The sequence below is a fragment of the Athene cunicularia genome, assembly GCF_003259725.1.
Source record: "Athene cunicularia isolate RWA chromosome 4 unlocalized genomic scaffold, athCun1 chr4_part3, whole genome shotgun sequence".
NCBI classification, from domain to species: Eukaryota; Metazoa; Chordata; class Aves; order Strigiformes; family Strigidae; genus Athene; species Athene cunicularia.
In genome coordinates, this window is record NW_020799100.1 from 13,580,446 (window position 1) to 13,595,827 (window position 15,382).

Below are 15,382 nucleotides of genomic sequence, written 5' to 3' on the forward strand. Positions count from 1 at the left end.
TTTTTTTTTTTTTTTTTTTTTTTTGAAGATACAGGCAGAATCGATATTCCCCAGAGAGTCTGTTCAGGTCACTGAAATGCTGTTGGATTTCCACCCTCCCCAGTGCATGTGATAGGGTTTACCCATTTACTTGGGCTTTCTCCAGAAGGTTGCATTAAACGGAGAAAGAAAATTACTCTTGGTATGTATCTAGCTTATTTTAGCATAACTGTTTTTACTTCATAAATGAATTCAGGAATATAACAGACACAGGAATAAACTGAATATGGAATGAAAGAGAAGAACTCAAGTGTATTGTTGCTCCCTTCTGGTTCTTACCTGCTTGTTACTTGGAAAGGCCTGATAAAATCCCATACAATTTTCAAGAGGATGAAACGGGTTAAGTAAAATCATTCTCCTTTCAGTATTAAGTATCACAAAAGAATTTGTTCATTTCTGTACATACCAAATTCAAAGCAGCACTTAAGTGCAGGATGCTCAGTTTGCATTTCCTAAATCCTGCTTCAGCTGGACTGAAGAAACTTTTAAATGCATTCCATGTAAAGAATCCTGAATTCTGTTTCTGAATAAGAATTTAAAATAGGAAGTAAAAAACATGTAATTTATCTTAATTTAGTATCTTTTGCATTCCATTTTCCTGAAATGTTAATGCTGACAGCAAAATACATAATAGAAGTTCTTTGCTCATTGAGCTATGAATTTGGCAGTTTGCACAAGCCTAAACCTATGATTAGGTTTTTAAGCAGGGGAACATGACAGAGTCCTCCTGTCTGTTGACAATTGCTTTATGAATGGGTCTTTTCCAAAGTCCTCTTTGTTCCAGATTAAAGTACAACACAGTCACTTGTCCTGTGTTTTAGCAAATGTCACCTGAGCAAGACTTTTTGTGTTAGAGAAAAAATGGGTGCTTTGAAGTGCTGGACTTGTAAAAATGAGTTTTGTGATAGATAGCACAGTGCTGAGGCTGGAAACAGAAATGTAGGTAACAAATATCCATAAAATTGAAAATGAAAATAAATTATAGATGTGGTCTTTCTGGCAGAATCTTGATGTTGTTTCAAGACTTCAGACTTTGCAAAGTTGCAAGTGCAAAACTTTTTGTTAGTAACCTGTGGACTTAACCATCTCACTGGGCTCTATCCTTCTCTGAGAACTCCCCCTACCCTGGCCAAGGGAGGAGATCCCCATGCAGCTCTCGGCAGCAGTGATGAGGAACTAGTCAAACTCCAAATGCACACTGTATAATACGGAGAAAGTGCGAACTGGGTAATATTAATATAAAAGAAATGTGAATGGAAGAACTTCAGTGATGTGGAATGGTGCACACGCAGTGCTTCTGATATCAAAATAAATAAAACATTTTAATTCCGAAGCTCCTCGTGGCCCAGCTGTGTGCCTGCTACCGCAGAAGGGATTTTCTTCTGCTTCCCAGAAAGTTCAAGGTTTGGTCATTCACTAGAGACCACCAAAATTACACATGCTACCAATTTCCCAGCTCACAGTTTTACATCTTTAGTAACAGTGTAAATTCAATTTACTTGATAAGCGACTGAGATAAGGCCATCCTTCAAATTCTGCTCTTTATATCAGTGCCATAAGCAGATCCCACATGTCTTTTGTTTGAAAGCAGAATCTGTAACAAAAGAAGGAAATGCACTTTTGATTTATGGTAATACCATGATATACATGTTAAAATTGGACTTTTTTCTTTTCATTCTCTCTCCGACTCATGAATGATATAATTTTGATTTCAGGTAGATATCCTGCGTTTGTGTATTTAACAAACCATTCAACTTTAGACAGGAACTTTACATCCCCATTTAACTTTCATACTACTGCATTGTTTTATTGAGGAGATCTGTTTATAGAAGTATGAAAGACGTGTGCTGCAAGGACCACTAAATGCTCATCTTGGATTAAATGAATTTATGTCTGACATTTTTTCGCTTCTGCCCTGAGTGTTCCCCTCTCACACAGGCTGAGCAGACCCATGCATCCAAGCTGTCCTTAAAGACCCTCCAGGTATCAGTTAAGCCTTCTCCTATCTCACTGGGGTTAATCCCAGTGAGAAATGGTACTCTGTTTGAAGAACATGTTTGGAATGGCACCACTGATATTAAAAGGAATTGTAATCTCCTTACAGGCTAAAAGCAGGTGGTTCATGGAGGTAAAGGGGGACAGCAGTTAAGTCACGCAGCCTCCCTCAGGTCATGGCTTCAGAGCATGTTTGTGGTTTTAGTTTGTATTTCTGCTCACACATGCGTATCTAGGATCAGTGACTGGCTTGTTCAGCAAGGCATTTCTTTGTTCCCATGTTTGCTCCCGAGCACCCTCTGTTTTGGGCTGGGCAGTACTCACTCCTGAGAGAATGTGCTCTGGGATAGGAGCATACACACAGGAATTTCTTTGCAAGCTTCAGGCCCTGGTCAGCAAACAAACCTTTTGACACATTTCATGGAAAAAAAAAACAACCAGAAAACCAAACCAAACAAAAACAGCAAAACCACTGCTAATGGAGAAAGCAACAAATAGAAGGTCAAAACAGGGTACCTGGGTTTTGCTCAAGCTTTTCCCACCAAGCAGGTTGGTTCTATTTGTGGCTCATCATTTGGAGATGAGGAAGCAGTGTTAAGACGACTAGCACTGGCAAAGCAAAGGTTAGACAGGCACCCTTCACCTCCTGAACAGTGCCCTGACTACAAGCAGTTCTTTGGTAGAAGGACAGTAATAGTATTGCTGAGAAAAATAGTTTCATGTTAGTAAAGCCTAAGAGAAGGTAACATTAGTTTCTCTTCAGATTTGGGAAAAAAAATGTATAATTGTATTTTTTCCTGTTTATGTTTGACGTTAAATGTCTGATAGTGTATGTATGACTGAAATTCTTCTCTCATGAGCATGAGGGTTGTAGTTGATGATTTCTGTAGGCAGAGGTGCTGCGGTGGTAGCGATTCTGATAGTTTTTGTTAACCTCAAGGGAGCACAGAGGTGGCATTAGCATTGCAATCCAGGCTACTACTTGCTTCTGGTGGAGCAGTAGAGCAGGTTTGTGCTCATAAAACTTCTTCAGGTCTATCTTCTGGTCATGGGTGAGACAGAAACCCTTGCTTTATGGCCTAGAGCTTGACACTAAGGCTTTGTCTGCCTCTATTTCCCATTCATTTGAATTGACTACAAGGTTATTTTCTCTAAAGACATTCTTTTGCCTGGGTGTTTGTACTGTGATTCTCAAGAGGGGCATTGATCTCCCTAGCACATCAGCAAGAGTTATCAGGGTGAGGGAGATCATAGTTGATAGCAAGATGAGTTCGTAGCAAGGGAACTACCTTGGTATTTCAGGCATGTTGCCTGGATTGGTTTGATTTTGTCATCATACATCAGTGAAATGCTTTCCTGGGACAGCAGCAGATGGTGATAGCCTGTGAAGTGTTTTGCACAGAAGATGGATTGACCATCCCACCATATCTGTTCCCAGGTGCAAGGGAGATACCAGTGTCGGTTGTTTTTGAGGTTAGTGTTACTGGGCACCAGTTCAGGCATCACTGATTTCCTGGGGAAGCCCAGCCCTGGTAGCAGAGCTGTGAGCCGGAGTCGGAGCCCAAACCCCAAATTTGAACAAAGGGGGCTTTGTTCAGTTACACCATTGGAAAATCATGACCGAGCAGACCGTAAGAAGTAATTTAACAAAATAGAAGGGCAGGTGGGAAAATAATTTATTTCTTCTGTCTTTTACTGGTGTTCCCTGGTTTTCCATCTGGGCTTGGGTTGTTCAGTGCTCTCACAAGGTTTAAGTAAAGGTCAGCAACTTGTTCAGGCACAGTCAGTAATTACATTCATCTGTTTGCAGTTGTGTTCATTGCGGGCAGAGAGATCCTTCAAAGTTCAGCCCTCTTTTATCTTTGACTTTAAACCAATACAAGGCTGGCACTGTTGTTTTATTAGAGCGGTTAGATAAACCAAGACCTAATCCAGCCCTGAAGGTGTATTGTTGTTGTATTATCACATGAAATGCACTGCAGTTAGTCTGCTGATATATGGGGAATAATGTGGAATTTTTGTTGTTTTGAACACTTAAAAAGCCCACGTTCTTCAATTTGCCTCTGAAGAGCTTTGCTTCCTGAAACTGTTGCCTTTCTTTCACAATGCAAGTCAGGAGGGTACTGTCTGTTGGGGTTTACTTCTCATTGTCTGTAGTCATTAGAGAAATGTGTAGGCACTTTGTGAGACACTTCTGTTAAAAAACCAAACAGATTTGTTTTAGTTCTTTTGCCTTTTCTGAGAGGGTTTAGGGGACTTAGTTCCTATTTCCTCTAACAGACTTTAATGCTAATGCATAGTTACAGCAGCTGCTAACATTCAGGTGAATGTCTTTTAAAGCTGTAACCCAGATTTATTTTGTATAATAATAAATATGATTTAAGCATGCAGTGTTCTGTATGGACAGCAGTGTTCTTGGTTTTGCAGCATAGACTGCTTCTGTGGCATCCATAGGCTTGCTTAGCATGCAGCTTTTTCTCTGCCTTTTTTTTTTTTTATATATATATTGTGTATAAATGCCAGAAGGATGGTAGTGATGTTCAAAGCCCACCTGCATCAGCAGAGCTTGTGCCATGGATCACAGTGGACTTTGAATCCAGTGCTGACACCAGGAGAGGTGGCCACTGCCATTCCCAAGCTCATGTACATGCAGCAAAATATGTTCAGCCCTGAGAATCCCACACATGGAAAGACAGAGTAAGCCTATACGCAGGCCTCTTTTCCTTAGTGAGGTTGTTGTCCCAGGAGGAAATGAAATATCTTCTTGTATAAGAATGTTGTGAAAAAGAATGGAAATTACTTCCTTTCTTAGTGGAAATAACCACCAAAGACTCCATCTTTCCAGTAATCTCTATCAGTCTCATGGGCTTTCACAGAAGAAAACAAGCTATTAAACACAAAAACATTATTGTTTTTCACTTAAGTCTAAATTCTGTGAATGTCAATTTGGACCTTTTAGCCAGATTTTTCTCTGGAGCAAGCTAGTAAAAGTTTTACAAAGCTGTACTTGTAGTCTTTTGGGGTTTGTTTATTAATTGAGAATCTGTGAAGAGCATCTGTTGCTCTGTGTCCACAACATCATCTCAGCCTCATTTGGTGAACAATTCTGCTGGCTTAAGAACATCTTTAAAGCTCACAAGAAGCAGTTAGGACAACAACTGTAGTTGGATTTGTAATCTGGAGGATCTCTCTGTCTTACTTCCCACTGTTCTGTCAGACTGAAACTAAAGGAAGGGAGAAGAGGAAAAATCACATTTATCTTCTCCTTATGAACTGATGTGGTGAAAAGGGATGTACTGCTTAAGCTGCTGCCTGGCAGAAGGATGCATAGAGTTCCCAGTGTTGAGTCTAGCAGGGACTCGGTTCATGGCTTGCTGGCTGGTGGTGGCTGGTTGTCTCTTCTTACTGGGGCGAAACCAGTTGCCCTAGGCACTGCTCAAACATCAAGCAAGAGGACCAAGTTTGCTCTGAAGAGCAAACCAATACTCAATAAGCTTGAAAAATTTTTACCTTGCAAGTTTTTGGAACAATGCCACCTCACTTTGGGAATTTGCTGCTGCCTTAATTAGAAAGGATTATTTGACACAACTGGAAAGTGCCTCTGAGGCTGGAGACCTCAGATCACTAAATCAGCCTGATGTTTGTTGATGAAGAGTGCATCATCTTGTGTGCAAAATCTCACAAAACACTGCACTGAGGATTGGAGAACTGAACAGCAGTAAGGCTGGACAGTAGTAGGCTTCAGAGCCTTTTGCGTGGGTTGGCACTCACTGTCTGTGTAGTGAGTTTGGCTTTCTGTGACCAGCTGACCTTAGTTCTTTAATTATGAACAATTACACCTGCAGTGTTAGTAGTGTGGGTTGCTTGAGTCGAGTGGAGTTGAATGCCTTCTGTGTGCTTGTTGAAACAGCTGAACTCAAGGCAGACGTTCGTGTTTACCCATGTTCGGGCACCATGAGAATGCTTAGTGGTAAGCACAGCACATACTGATCAGGGTAGCCCTGTTGTAATCAGGGCCAGGGTGTGAGCTGTGTCTGCAAGAAAGTATTTGTGCTTTTGGGGTTGTGGAGTAGCAATTTTGCTGTAATCCCCCATGAAGGACGACCCTCTGGGGTGCCTGAGACCTTCCACACTTCACTTCTCACTACTGATGTGGCATATAGAGTTAGTCCCTGTTGCCCAATTTGTGTAACAGTTCCCTTTAGGGCTGGATTATGGAATGGATCAGTGATAAATCTCACATTAAAGAACGAGTTACAAAGGAGAAATCTGGGGTGGAAGAAAGCATTTGAGATTAGGGTAATGCTGCCCATTCAGCAGTGCTGTAGGCTAGCTGACAGCTGAATGAACGTGTGTTGGCAGCTCCTCCGAAGGCATCTTTCTTTCTACTGCTGTTAACGATGGGATTTTCCCGGATTAGAGGAAAGAGCAAACAAGAACCTGGTGTTCTCTCTCTTCTGTGCTTTCTCAGTTTGAAATCCCACTTTGTTATGAGAGAGCTGAGGGATGCTTTTTCATTAGAGCAGTTACCTCCTCGTTCCCTGTCATGAATACTGAGGTATCTCATGATCATGCAGAATTTTAGGCTGCCATCAGTGCTCTTGATTTGTATGTTCATCCTATCCCAGAACTAGATTATTATTCTTCTCAAATGTACTTTATGTGTGTGGCCATGAAGATATCCCAAAACCTCATCTCGTGTCCCTTGGCTAAAGCAATAAAACTAAATTCAATGATGACTACTTAATGAATGAACCTTTATTTATTTTGGAGTTTAATTTCAAAGGATATGTGTTACACAGGGCTCTAAAATATAAAATTATCCATGCAAATATAATCCCAGTGTAATTCTATTGATCTAATTTAGATTTCTTCTTTGTGTAAAGACTGCTCTGTCACCTCCTACCACTTCCCAAATGTCTGTGGTTTGATGGAGCTGAGGCATTACAGAAAGATGCCTTTAACAATAGAGTCAGTGGCTTGATGGGATGAAGGTTATTGCAGGCACAGGGATGTGGCACAGGAAATGTAACGGGTTAACTATCAGAAAGGAGGCCATTGCCTTGCCAAGGGTAAACTGATAAACCTTAGCATGTAGAGAGAAAGATGTCTAAATCCTGGAACTATCACTTGGGGTAAGGAAACACATGTTACAGTCACAGAAGGCATTTATAATCATTACTTTTCAGAAGAAATTCCTTCACTAGATTACTGGCAAATTGTAATTTTATGGTAATGACAAATTGCAGATGTATTCTCCAAAATCCTGGAAAACACTTAGCTGGAATGGGGAAAATTTGCTGATTAATATCTTTCAGCATGTTACTCCTGTTTAGAAATTCAGTGTCCCACAGGATTAGTTCTAGGACCTGTGCTATTCACAGCAATCAAAAAAAAACAATCCAGGCACAACAGTGGCCTCAGCATTGGTTATTTCTTGGATGAAGCAGATAAGGAAGGGCATGGTCAACCCCACAGACGTGTCTGCAGAGTGAGTGCTCATGGGCAGCCAGTAGTAAGAGAACAAAAGACATTCTGTTGCTCTCTAACTGCTAGAATGGGCAGGTTTTTTCCCTTCTTTAAAAGGACAGAGAGGAATTTGAAAAGAAATAGAGAAAGATAATGAAAGGCATAAAATGTGTTTGGCATGAGGAGAGAGAGTAAATAGAATAGCATTTTTCAGTTCCAGAAGAGGTGTCAGACAGTAGGGACGATAAAGGTCTACAATATCACTGAGAAGGTGGAAAAGGTGACCGGAGAGTGATTATTCACCATTTCTCACGGTAGAGGAACTGAGAGGAGTCAAAAGAAATTATCAAGCAGCAAATTTAAAATGAGCAAGAAATACTTTGTTCACATGATAAACATAGATCGTGGATCTGAACACCGCTGAGTATTGTGGAGTTATAAATGAGATCAAGAATTCACAGAAGATAGGTCTCTCAAAGGTTATTTTAAAAATGAGATGTGGATGCAACTTCTTGCTGTGGAATTTTCTAAGCTGTAATGCTGACAGCTGCCTCATTTTGTACTATGGCCCTAAACTTCTGGTATCTGCCAAAGATAGGAGAACAAGGCTAGATTAACCCATGATGGTCTAACGATATCTGGCCCACAATGTCTTTTCCATGTTCTCATGTACCATAGGTTGTGGTATTCCAAAATATGTTGTTGCTTTTGTTGGTTTTGGCTGTGTCTAGACAGATTTCTTTGGAAGGTTTCAGGTCTGTCCTGGTGTGTAACTGAGCTCCACAGATCAAGTGACAAAGTTTGCATCTCGGCACACATGAAAAATATTCGCGTGAGAACCAGTACTCTGGCATGAGTCCTGCATTCCTTCTTTTTGTATCCACAGTAAACTACTGATGACTTTCAGAAGGTGGAATAGAGCAGGTGTATAGATATATATTCCTTAGAAGAAAAAGTGTTGGAGGACATTAAGTAAATGTATCTGAATTAAAGCTATTCAAAATGCTTTCATTCCTTCATTCTGTGAGGGACAAGCCAGCGGCTAGCTGTGGGCGTGGGCTGCTGTGTGCAGTCCTGGACAGTCATGCTCCAGGGTTGGCGTGCTCTCCGCTCTGCCCATGTGCCAGACAGCACGGACACAGCTGTCTGCAGAGACTCTCCATGCAGGACTTCTGTTTCTGCCTCAGAAAGGCCTGATGTCCTGAAATCTTGGACAAACAAGCTGTGCTGGGTGATGCTGAAAAGGAAAAGGGATCCAAAATGTTCTTTATGTCACTTGTCTGTCATTAAGTCCACAACTGTAAAAAGTGCTCTGCCACTAGGATACAAGAGAAATTGTCTTGGCAAGTGCAGTGATTCCGGAGGCTTATTAGTCTGCTTAGTGCTTAGGAGTAGTTGGAAGCTGTGCTCCGGTTATTATTATAATTGAGTCATTTAGTTTTCCTTCCTTTCAGCCAGAGTGTGTGTGTAGCTGGGGTTCTGATTTCAGACTGTCATGTCAATGTGATTACCATTTTAGCTACACCTTTTCTACTCTCACACTGTCTGTTGTTCCAGTTTTTAGCCCTGTATTCAAAATAGAGTGATAGGAATCAGGCAGATGAGTGCTGCAGCCTTTTCATTTGACTTTGTAATTGCCTTCTCTAAGAATTCAAGCAAGACTGCCTCTGTGGTGCTTCTCAGTTTCATACTGCTTTGTGAATGAAATGCCTAGGCAGGCAGAGCTTGCAGAGGTCACTGCTTGCACTGAGGCAGTCAATAAGGACTCACAGAGCCAGAAGCTTTTCTTCCATGTGTCTCTGATGCCATGACAAAAGTGGCCATTTTTCTATCAGGATTATTTTAATTTCTTACTTTAAGAAACTTGCTTTTAAATGTTCATAGCTGTAATTCTTTTGCATTTTGATTATTTTCATCTTTTAAATTTGCTCCTATCTCTACCCTATGTCAGTGACCCCAAACTAGCAGGCATGGAGTGGCCAGCTGGAACAGAGCGGGGTAATGCCTGTCTTCTCTACACCCACAAATCTCAAAGCTAGAAAGAGAACTTGATAAAGAAGTTCCACTGCATTTGCTGTGTCAGCTGTGCAGCACAGCAAAGCTGCAGCTGATCCCAGCAGAGGGTGTTTATGCCCTGGAGCTGCACTACCAGGAGTGTTGTTACTCGAGTTTTTCCCTTCCATCTGGGAGTATTAACTTCTTTTGAACAGTTTTAGGCAGTAGGCTGAATGCATGCAGGACCTACATCATCTCTGCTGTCTCTTTGGAGCCCTGTCCATCCAGGTAACACTCTCTTTTTTGGTCTTGTTCTTTTAGGGATATCTATGCCCATTCCAGTCATTGGTTTGCAGGATGACTCCAGGGTGTTCATAAATGGGACCTGTGTCCTCAACGATGAGAACTTCGTCCTCATTGGGTCCTTCATGGCGTTCTTCATCCCTCTCATCATCATGGTGATCACGTATTGCCTGACTGTCCAGGTGCTGCAAAGGCAGGCAACGGTGTTCATGTGTGGAGAGGTGCCCAAGCAGAGGAGGAGCAGTGTAAACTGCCTCAAGAAGGAAAACAACACAGAAAACATTTCAATGCTTCACAATCATGAGGGGGCATCTCACTTGAACTCTCCTGTAAATAAGGAGGCAGTGCTTTTTCGGAAAGGAACTATGCAGTCCATCAACAACGAGCGAAGAGCCTCCAAGGTCCTGGGCATCGTCTTCTTTTTGTTCCTCATCATGTGGTGCCCATTTTTCATCACTAATGTCATGTCTGTGCTCTGCAAGGAAGCCTGCGATAAAGACCTCTTGAGTGAACTCCTTGATGTGTTTGTTTGGGTGGGGTATGTTTGCTCTGGGATTAATCCCCTCGTATACACACTCTTCAATAAAACGTACCGCAGGGCTTTTTCCAATTACATCCGTTGCCAATACAAGACCAGTAAAAAATCAGCACTGCGGCAGAATCAGTGTCTGAATGTTGCTTCAACAGCTTTATATGGGAAAGATCTGACTTTAACTAGTTATCGAAATGGCAATGAATTCAATAGCATGGAACTAGATGAAGCTGAGGAGGGCCTTGAAATGCAACCAGGGACTTCAGAGCTCTCCATAAACAGCTGTAATGTTGTAAGCGAAAGAGTGAGCTGTGTGTAAAGGTGGCTCACACAGCCTTTTGCTACGGTGTATCTGTAGCCAAAATATGTTGTGTAAAAATGTAAGTGTTGGTCAAAGGACAATGTAAATATTGCATTCTGAACAAAGCTTTTTTTTTTATGAAAAAAGTTGTCTTTCCAGTCCAGTACTTAAAATCATATATATTAATATACTTCAGTGAAGTTTAAGGTTCTATATTTACTGTTAATACTAGATCAGAACTATTAGTTACTTTGCATATGTCATGGACAAAATGTTTGAATTCTTCTTCCAGTGCATGAACAAAAATGCTGAATATTTATCTCAGGTGGCATTTGCTGGAGTCCAGAATGGCACGTTAATAGTTATATATCAAATACATGCTATTAGACTTGGTCAGTATAACTTTCTTTTTCAAGTTGACAGTAAATATATACTTTAAATCCTCACCCCTATTTGTGCCGTGTAAAGATTGTACAGAAACCTGGCAGAGAGACATCATGAAAGTGTGGCGGCTGTGCAGGCACCTGGCCAGACACGTCCTGTCACGGGCAGTGGCTCGCTGCCATACTGGGGCAAACTTGCTCTTCAAGGGACCTCAGTTAAATTTTGACTCCCTTGCCAATCCTGTGGTTTTCTTCCCATTCCCCAGGAGGCTTCAGCTCCCCTAAGGAAGGTAGGGAATGCAGATCTGCTGTGGCTTTGTCATCCTGGCTGGGATCACTTGCACACTTGGAGAAGAAACATGAGAAACAGAAGGAACACCCGTTATCTGCTTCAACCATTTTATAAATGGAGGGCCTCAGATTTATAAAAAGTGCTCCTTTGCTCTTGTAGGTAATCATCAGCTCTGGGGTGGAGCAAGCCGTGCTCAGTGTGGATGGCACTGCCTTCACAGACTGCTTGGATGATCAGGGTCTTTGGTTGACCTGGAGAAGAGCGCTCTGGCTTTGTAAGAGCTCTTGACTTCTCGGTCCCTGTCTATTATTTAATCCTTAGCTTGTTTAGCATTTATTTTTATTTTTCAGCATCCTGGGACATGCAGTGCTGGTGATGAAGCACTGCTTTGGGTGTAGAGCAGAAGCTGCTGCGTGTGTGGTGCTGGTTGGGGTCAGGCTGGGAGATGCAGGATACTGGGAGAGGGGCATAAATGAGGGTCCCTGCTCGTTTCTCCTATCTCAGGAGGGGGTGGGCAGAGCCGGACAGAGTATCTGACTGGAATCATTTGCTGGTGACACGGTTCAAAAGCAAATGATGACAGAAAGGAAGCAGACCTGGAGGTAGTCTATGTGGAAGATTAGTCTGGATTAATTTTAACATTTGATTTATTCCATTTCACTCCGAAGTAAATTATAGTATATCCTATTAACACCACTTACATCTCAATGAAAGCATCCATATTGGGATTTAATGCAGTTTAAGTAATCTGCTTTTAATTCACACCATGTATAATTTGAATCCATTTTCCACTGTGTTCCTGTGTAGACAAGTCTTCCAAGGCATTGTGTCTTTCTGGCACTGTGCCTCTGGGTTGATGCCTCTCATTCATTTCCTTATGTAGGGTATGGTCTAATGCCAGATATCACCCATAAGGTTTTTTTCATCTTCAGTAACTAACACACAAATGCTGCGGTGCCATCTAACATGGATGCATCGCTGACAGCCTCTGGCTATAAAAATCCTCAGAACAGAAAAGCATGGCATGGATAAATTGCATTTTACTAACACAAACTGATTATATTTAAATTTGCTGTGTTCATCCCACCAAAATTAACTTGTAAAAGAAATGGAAAATTCTGCTAGTGTTAGTGTAACATTGTGCTGTTGTATTGCTGGGTACAGCAACAACCTTGTTGAGGCCACTACCAAAACACAACATACGGGTTGCATCTGCTGCTGGGTTGCTCCCAGCTTGATGCGTTGAAGGTGATGGTCCTCTCTTCTCCCTCATCCTCTCCTAAAAGAAATCCATAGTACTTCGATGCAGGCAGGCAAGGTATCCCAGTGCAGAGCTGAGCTTACTGCTTGCAGAAGGCAGCAGAGATGCACCATGTGCCAGCCTGCTGATACTGCCATGGGTTTGAACGCTTGGGAATCCACTTGCTTCTCCAGAAGGTCTGGTAATCAGTAGGAAAAAGACTGGCCAGAGACACAAACTTGTGCCTTCAGTGAGTCAGATTTGATTGTCTCAAACAGTACAGAAAAAATCAGAAAGAGTACATTGCTTTTTAAGTTCTTTTTTTCCTTTGGTGATTTCATACCATATGTATATGTTTGTGTATAAATGCGTGTGAGTGTGTACATATATATATATACATATATATATATTTTAAAGCCAACCACAGACTTTGAAAGCATTTAGCAATAAGTTGAATTACAGTAGCTTCTAGCACGTGTGAATGGGTCATGTGTGAATAGCTCGTTTTTCACAGCATCCTTGAACTTGGTATAAGTCCACACACAGGCATTGTCTTTGCATAGGAGCATTCATGACTTACCCTTGCCAGTTCTGTTGTATGGGCAAAAAGGGAACCTACTATATTTGGATGTAAATAATGGGAATTGAACAGAGAATTTACAGAATTTTTATAAATGTTTTTAAAAAATTCAACACCAGAACTGTAAATATGTCGACCGTGGCTACTCAGCTGGACCCGTTCTGATGTATGTCACTTGTTTAGATAAACAGACAAGGGGACTGCCTTACAGCGCCTGCGTTCTCTCCTGGCCAGCGGGTGATAACATTTTTGTGAATGGTTAAATACTGTCACTTACCCAATTTCCTTTGGGTCATTCACATCAGGGTTTTGTGATGCTGCTATTAATTTATTAAAGAAAGTTTGTTGGTTTAATCACTCTTAATTTTTTTTCATGGACTATCAGAAAATAAATAAATGAACATGCCCTCTCTTTCTTTCATCTGTCCCCAATTAAAATCTTTCCTAAGTGAATGAAAAATATGTCCTGACCAAAACAATAAAAAAAAAAGATGAGGATAACTTTCATTTCTCCTCCCACACTTGAAGTATGGCCCACAGTTACTTAATCATAGAAACTAGTGTCAGCAGATATCCCAAGGCTTTCAACCCCAAAACTTGTTAAATACAAAGGTGGTGGTAAACTATTCCCCCTCTTCTCCTTGCTCCTTCTAGGAAGAACTGTTAAAAATGACATTTTTACAATTGCCTCAATTTGAAGAATGGATTTAGTTCTCTGCAACTTAACCAAAGTCAGGTTGTCCCCACAGCAGCTTTGCTTCTCCTGAACTGTAGTCATTAACCATGGTGGTGCCTCAAGAAGCCCTGCCCTGGTGCTGCCTGGTGGGAGTACCCAATGGAAGGTTTGTCTGAGTCCTCAAACCTCAGCTCAGGTATGGTTTTGTCTTACAAATAATGTGTGTGGTGGTGTTTTGTGTTTGGACCAAACAAGTGAAAACAGTTCCTTGGAAATGGTGCTGCAGGCTGAAGCATGTTGGTTGCTTTGTTTCCCAAACCAGATGGGAGATGTGCAGGCGGGCTGCCTGCGAGGCTGACCCTGCACGTAGGAGGGTCCAACCCGGCAAACAGACCACTCATTTGCATCAGGGAATCCACTCGTGGGGTCAGCCCCTCAACTAGCACCTTCCTGAGGTGTAGGGGCTTGCAGCCTTCCCCAGCAGGGGCCAGCAGCAAGGCTGGCCACACTTGCTCGGGCCCAAAACCTTGTGGCTGAGCAACGTGGTTTTCAGACCTGAGCTGGCTCGTCTATACCTGTGACATGTTGCCACACACAGCCAAGTCTGGGGTGTAACATCCATGGAGTCAGAGGTGGTGGCTTTGGGGACGGACCTCTGAGGCCCTCCGAGGGCCTGCTCCTTCAGTCCTGTTCTCACGGAAGGTAGGAGCAGCTACCCAGAGGCTGTGGCATTTTGGAGGTGATACAGTTCAGAGCCAATGCCGAGGAGCCTCAAGGCATCCCACCCTAGCATCACTCTCCTTTTTTTAATTACTTCAGAGTCAGCAATAGTTTTTATCTCAGTGATAATTTAAAGATGCTAATGTTAGGTGATGAATGGGTAGTCAATATGAACAGTGTGGTTAGTGGTTTTTTCTCAATAGAGATGCTCATGTCAACCATCAGTGGCTTTTCTTTTGGACAACCCTATAACCCCCGTCCATCACTGGCGGGGAATGATGCCAGTGCTCTTCCTTTCCAAGTCAGCAGGCTGACCGTAGTCATCTGATGTGCTGGAGCCACAAAGGCTCTGGATATGGAGACCCAAATTCCAAAGGAAAACCATTTTAAAGAAAAAGAGCAAACCATAAGCCATCTCTTCAGAAATATTGTTTAGTTTTGATCTAATGAAGGGTGTCTGAGGTACTTACAGACAAATTATGCTAATCTGGCATTCCAAAAGCAGCATCCGTCATGTGATAAAGATGCAGATGTCTCTTGGATGGGATTCCTCCCTGGGTCATGTTATCATGAGGATAGCTACATGCTAAGCCAAGAACCGCACTTGGTTTTGTCTCCATTTCAGACTGGGGCGGAAAAACCATCGGAAACTTCTTCCTGGGAAACAGCATACAAAGACCACGAAGCCTTGGGCAGGTGCAGCAGAAGAACAGAGATGGACAGATGCACGCACACATCTCCACACATGAACACACACATCCCAGAGCCCCCAGAAAGCAACAGGAGATGTCATCACGCTTCAGTCTTCCCTTGAAAAAACGGGGAATAGCTGAACAGCTGGGGAGGAAACCTGTGAT

General features: G+C 42.1%; 2 protein-coding genes across 14 annotated transcripts in view; one reads left to right on the top strand and one right to left on the bottom strand.

Moving 5' to 3' along the window:
* Positions 1–13,551, top strand: part of HTR2C (5-hydroxytryptamine receptor 2C) — a 242,885-nt gene extending 229,334 nt beyond the window's left edge. For 9 of the 10 annotated variants that reach the window (XM_026848397.1, XM_026848405.1, XM_026848401.1 and 6 more), the window contains one exon: positions 9,820–13,546. In XM_026848397.1, coding sequence (XP_026704198.1) covers positions 9,820–10,652 — 833 coding nt within the window. In that variant the 3' untranslated portion in view covers positions 10,653–13,546. Of the gene's footprint in view, positions 1–9,819 lie in introns of all 10 variants that reach the window. The other variant, XM_026848406.1, reaches the window with a different exon arrangement.
* Positions 13,552–14,790: 1,239 nt separating this feature from the next.
* The window catches only part of IL13RA2 (interleukin 13 receptor subunit alpha 2), a 32,458-nt gene continuing 31,866 nt past the window's right edge, over positions 14,791–15,382 (bottom strand). For 2 of the 4 annotated variants that reach the window (XM_026848407.1, XM_026848408.1), the window contains exon 10: positions 14,915–15,182. In XM_026848407.1, the coding sequence (XP_026704208.1) occupies positions 15,008–15,182 (175 nt within the window). In that variant the 3' untranslated portion in view covers positions 14,915–15,007. The other 2 variants (XM_026848409.1, XM_026848410.1) reach the window with 2 other exon arrangements.